This window comes from Aptenodytes forsteri, unplaced genomic scaffold, assembly GCF_000699145.1.
Source record: "Aptenodytes forsteri isolate BGI_AS27 unplaced genomic scaffold, ASM69914v1 Scaffold657, whole genome shotgun sequence".
NCBI classification, from domain to species: Eukaryota; Metazoa; Chordata; class Aves; order Sphenisciformes; family Spheniscidae; genus Aptenodytes; species Aptenodytes forsteri.
Window position 1 is genome coordinate 213,600 of NW_008795019.1, and position 4,315 is coordinate 217,914.

At 62.1% G+C, this 4,315-nt stretch overlaps 1 protein-coding gene across 1 annotated transcript in view; it reads right to left on the minus strand.

Moving 5' to 3' along the window:
* AAAS (aladin WD repeat nucleoporin) overlaps positions 1 to 4,315 on the minus strand; it is a 7,853-nt gene that overhangs the window by 1,431 nt on the left and 2,107 nt on the right. Inside the window, exons 5-13 of the mRNA XM_009275748.2 lie at positions 3,788 to 3,931; positions 3,487 to 3,607; positions 3,083 to 3,207; positions 2,779 to 2,839; positions 2,502 to 2,592; positions 1,815 to 1,908; positions 1,648 to 1,715; positions 531 to 612; positions 105 to 189 (exon numbers count right to left, since the gene is read on the minus strand). Of these exons, the coding sequence (XP_009274023.2) occupies positions 105 to 189; positions 531 to 612; positions 1,648 to 1,715; positions 1,815 to 1,908; positions 2,502 to 2,592; positions 2,779 to 2,839; positions 3,083 to 3,207; positions 3,487 to 3,607; positions 3,788 to 3,931 (871 nt within the window). The remainder of the gene's footprint in view (positions 1 to 104; positions 190 to 530; positions 613 to 1,647; positions 1,716 to 1,814; positions 1,909 to 2,501; positions 2,593 to 2,778; positions 2,840 to 3,082; positions 3,208 to 3,486; positions 3,608 to 3,787; positions 3,932 to 4,315) is intronic.

The window sequence follows — 4,315 nt, forward strand, 5'->3', positions numbered from 1 at the left end:
TACACACACACACCCCCCCCAGCTTCAGCCACCGGATTAATCTCCCTCGGGGACAGCGACAGGGAGCCCCAAAAACTGCAGCCGAAACTGGGGACCGCACTCACCACGGTCAGGAGGGCGCCTTTCTTAAAGCAGGGGTGGAAGGTGATGAGCTGGGGCTGCGCGCCACGCTCGCCTCGCAGGAAACCGCTGAAGGGGGGAAAGGAAAAGCCGCAGTTAGAGCACGACCGCCGGGGGACTGGCAAAACGCAGCGCTTTCGGCGTAGCTTGCGGTTAAGCGGAGGTGTTGGGGCCCTGCCGGGATGCACCGGGCAAGGGCAACCCGAAGCATAAGGGTTTTGAGGCGGATAACGGACAATACGGCCAAAACGCAACCAATTCTGGGGTAAAACGGCGACGCTGCCCGAAGCAGGAGCACAGGACGGCAGCGTCTCTCTGCTCCGAGGTGGGTCTGCTCTTCCCCACCACGCCCTGGGGGATTGCTGGTATTCAACCAACCCCAAACCAACCCAAAACCCGCCGCTACGCACCACGGCAGGAGCTCGAACACGGGGCTGTTGCGGGTGCGAAACACAGCGATGACCGTCTGGCTCCCGGGAGCGTCGGCATGCCCTGCAGGCGGGAGAGAGAAGGAGCAGTGAGACTTGCCCTTCTCCCAGGGGATGGCACAGGCGCGCAGACGGGCCCCTCGACGCTGGACTGGGGAAACGGAGGTCAGGTTTTTGCGGGGAGCGGCTGGGCACCGCGGAGACCGGGGCGGGCGGCCACCGAGGTGGGGGAAAGCTGGCTGCGGACCGCGTTTTCCTCGCACCGAGGCGCGCAGGATCCCAGGACGGGGCTTTCAAAGACCCTTCAGTGATTTAAAGCTGGCTCCGAGGTCTCGGGTAGGTAGGTTTGGCCGAGAAGGATTTTGGGCAACAGATGAGGCGACTCCTTTGGAAACACCCCAGCCTTTAAGGTGTGACGTGGGGGCCCCCGTCTCTCCGGCGTGAAGGTTATTTTTCCATCCTATCACAGTTTCTGCACCCAGATCCTCGCAGGACCTACCTGAAGGTGCAGAGGACAGGGGGTGCCAGGGAGTCCCGGTTCCCTCAGGTTTTCTCCCCACCCGGTTTCTTTCCCCACCCAGCTTTAAGCACGGCAAAAAAAACAAACAAACAAACAGGTTTGGGCCCAGCAGCTTCAGCTGTCTCCCCGCCGGTGGCGGGCAGGGAGGGAGCCCAAAGCAGCAGCATCCCCAGCACCGTGTTTCGGCGCTCCCTCAAAGGTCTGCTTTGTCTCGGAGCGGGGCCCGTCCAGGAGAGCCTGAATGGCTCGATTATCCCAGGGGCTGCTCCTAGAAACGGAGCCAAGAGGCCCAGTCGGGCTCCAGGCGTAATGCGGGCACTGTGGGAACACAGGAGACCTCGCAGGGGGGGGTTGGGAGAGGTGATTCATCCAACTGGGAGCGGGGAGGGAATTCGGGACGCATCCCTCTCCAAAGGATATGGAGGAGCAGAGCCAGGGTCAGGAAGGATGGAGGGTGGGTGCTACCTTTTCAACCTGACTCCTCACCTCAGCGGGGTTTGCGCCCCTTCTGCCTGCTGGAACGGGGATTTTCAGGCAAAGGCCGGCACTGGGGCAGGCAGGGGTGGAGGCAGCGCTCACCTCTGATGATCACCGCGAGTCTTTCGCCGGTGGGGTCCCACACCATGGAGTGGACTTCTCCTCCGATCCTGAAACCGGCACGAGCAGCAGTGAGATCCCCTCCCCCTCCCAGCCAACGTCCCCAGCGCCAAGCGTCGCGTTAGGGCAACAAGCGCAGCCAGACCCACCTCTCCTCCCCGTAGAGCGTCTCGAAGGTGGTCTCGGACAGATCTGCCACGATAGAAGCTGTTTTCGAGCCTCCTACTTGCCCTTGCATCTCACCTGAAACAAAGCCCCAAGAGCCCGCTCACTTCTGGTCTCCTGCTCAAATTACTGCCTGGGTCGTCTCACTGCCCTAAATCACACTTTTCTCTCCAAAGTGATACAGAATTTCTCTCTGTTTCTCAGGGCAGCCGTGGAGCAAACGTGCTGCTGTCCCAGCAGCATCTGCCTATGTCTGGGACGGAGGACGGGGGAGGTTTCCCCTCGACAAACACGAGGACCAGCTGCCTCCATGGAGAAAACAAAAAGCCACGTGAGCTGGGCATTCGACCCCCTGTAAAAGTTTCCCTGCAAACCGTTTGTGACTGTAAGATCGTAACTGCGAGCGAGAAGCAACGTGAGGCGGGGGAAAAAAAAAAAACAACCTCAATCCGAGAGATTCTGTGCTTTGAGAGACCCGCGAGACACCCTTCCCCCTGCGTCTCCCGGCTTTGCCTGCGTCCTTTCGCACCCAGCGGCCTGGGAAACGCAGCTAATGAGCAAAAAGCCCGTCTGGCCAAACCCAGCCACAACCAAAAACGAGAGGATTGCTTGGGGACCAGCCGCTGGCTCTTGGAAAGCTTCGCCTCGGCGACCGGCTCGGGCAGACTCACCTCTGTACTCCGAGAAGGACAAGGAGTAGATGACGGACTCCCCCAGCACCGTGAAGAGCAGTCGGCTGCCGTCAGGGCTCCAGCACCCCGTCTGCGGGACACAGAGCCACGTTAACGCCCGCTACCCAGGCCGGGGAGCTGACAGCTTGCAAGGGATGTTTTGGAGCCAGCTGGAAACGGGGCAGGGGGGGGGAGTTTTACTAAAACACCGTACGTGCACCCGAGGGCCTTGGAGGCAACGTCTGCCCCGCGTGGGTGGGAAATGCCCCTGTCCTACCTGGCAGCGTCCTTTGATAGTGGGCCACCGCTCGCACGTCCACATCTGAGCCTCCCACACTCTGGAAAGAGAGACAGGCTGAAGCGAGTGGGATAAATTCCTGGGAACTGCCCCAATTCTGCTGCTCCAGGAGGAGCCCAAGACGTCGTACTCGATTACCCACCCGTTTCCCCCCCCACACACACACACACACACCGGACGCAGTAGGAACGGGAGCAATTCGGACACAAAGAATCCCCATCTGCTTGGTTTTGGAGCAAACGAAAAGGGCTGAAAGAAAACATCTCGCAGGCAGGGAGCTCACCTGAACACCGCGGAGGGAGTGGCCGCCAGGACCTTGCTGCCGTCGGGTGACCAAGCCAAGTAAGTGACCCCGCCGCCCCCAAACCACTGCAGCTGGACGCAGTTTTCGGTGGACACGTCCCATACCTGGAGGAGGGGGACAACGAGGAGGATAACGACCCCAGGACCTGAATGCTGACCGGGCAGTTAGCGTAGCTTTGGGCAAGTTTTTGCATGGCTTAGGGAATACAGTCTGATGCTTTCAGATCTAGTTCAGATTCAGGAGCTGCCTAATCCGTCCTCCGAGGAAATGCTGCCTGTCCCCAGCAGTCCCGCAGCCGAACCGTACCTTGGTGACCCCCGCGGTGCCTTCACGGTTCCGGTATCCCAAACGCAGCACCCCGGGAGGTACAGCCTCTTACTCACCAACATGGCCGTGTCGACCGGTGATGCCGAGAGCAGCAGCTCCCCGCTGGGAGCCCACGCCAGGCTGGTGACGGGGCTGTGCCCGGGGTAGGACAGCACCTGAGCGCAGCCGGACGACGGTCTGGAGGGAAGGAGAGAGAAACCGCCGCGGTCGATCGCGGGAAGGGCTGGCCCACCTGCCACCGAAGGCCGGGGTTGTGTCCGCTGGCAAGACAGGCACCTGCCTGGAATTAACCCAAAGCCAACCCAAACGGGCTCGCAACAGCCCACGGCAGGGCGGGGAGACGCGCGGGGCTGTCACCTTGTGGAGAGGGAGGTGGGATCCAGGTGCCACACCAGGACGCAGCTCTGGCAAGCGACAGCGAGGATGGAGGCGCAGAGCGGCTTCCAGGCCATGGCGGCCACGTTCCTCTGCAGGCGATGCTTCAGCGAGGGGATGGTGGCGCTGCCGGAGAGGAGGGAAGCGTGACGAGAGGGAAAACGGAGGATCGGAGTCCTCACACCGCCCAGGGAGGGCCGTGGACCGTCTCCCAGTGTCCTCTCTCCAGCTCTGACCACGGTGGGGGCCTAAAAGCGTAGAGTGGGAGGGGGGGATGTGCCCCACTGTGACCTGCTTCCCTGGGGGGGGGGGGCGACGGACAGGGACACGGAGGAGATCCCAGCCAGGTGACACCGGTGCCGTGCAGCAAGCCAGAGCACACCTCGTGCGATTAAGCGCCGTGCCCCGTGCTGCCCGCGGCCCGGCCCCGGGGTGGGAGATGGCACTTGCTGGCTTGAAATCCCAGCTGGGGGAGAATGCGGCAGCGGGGAGGCGCGGGGGGGGCGGCAG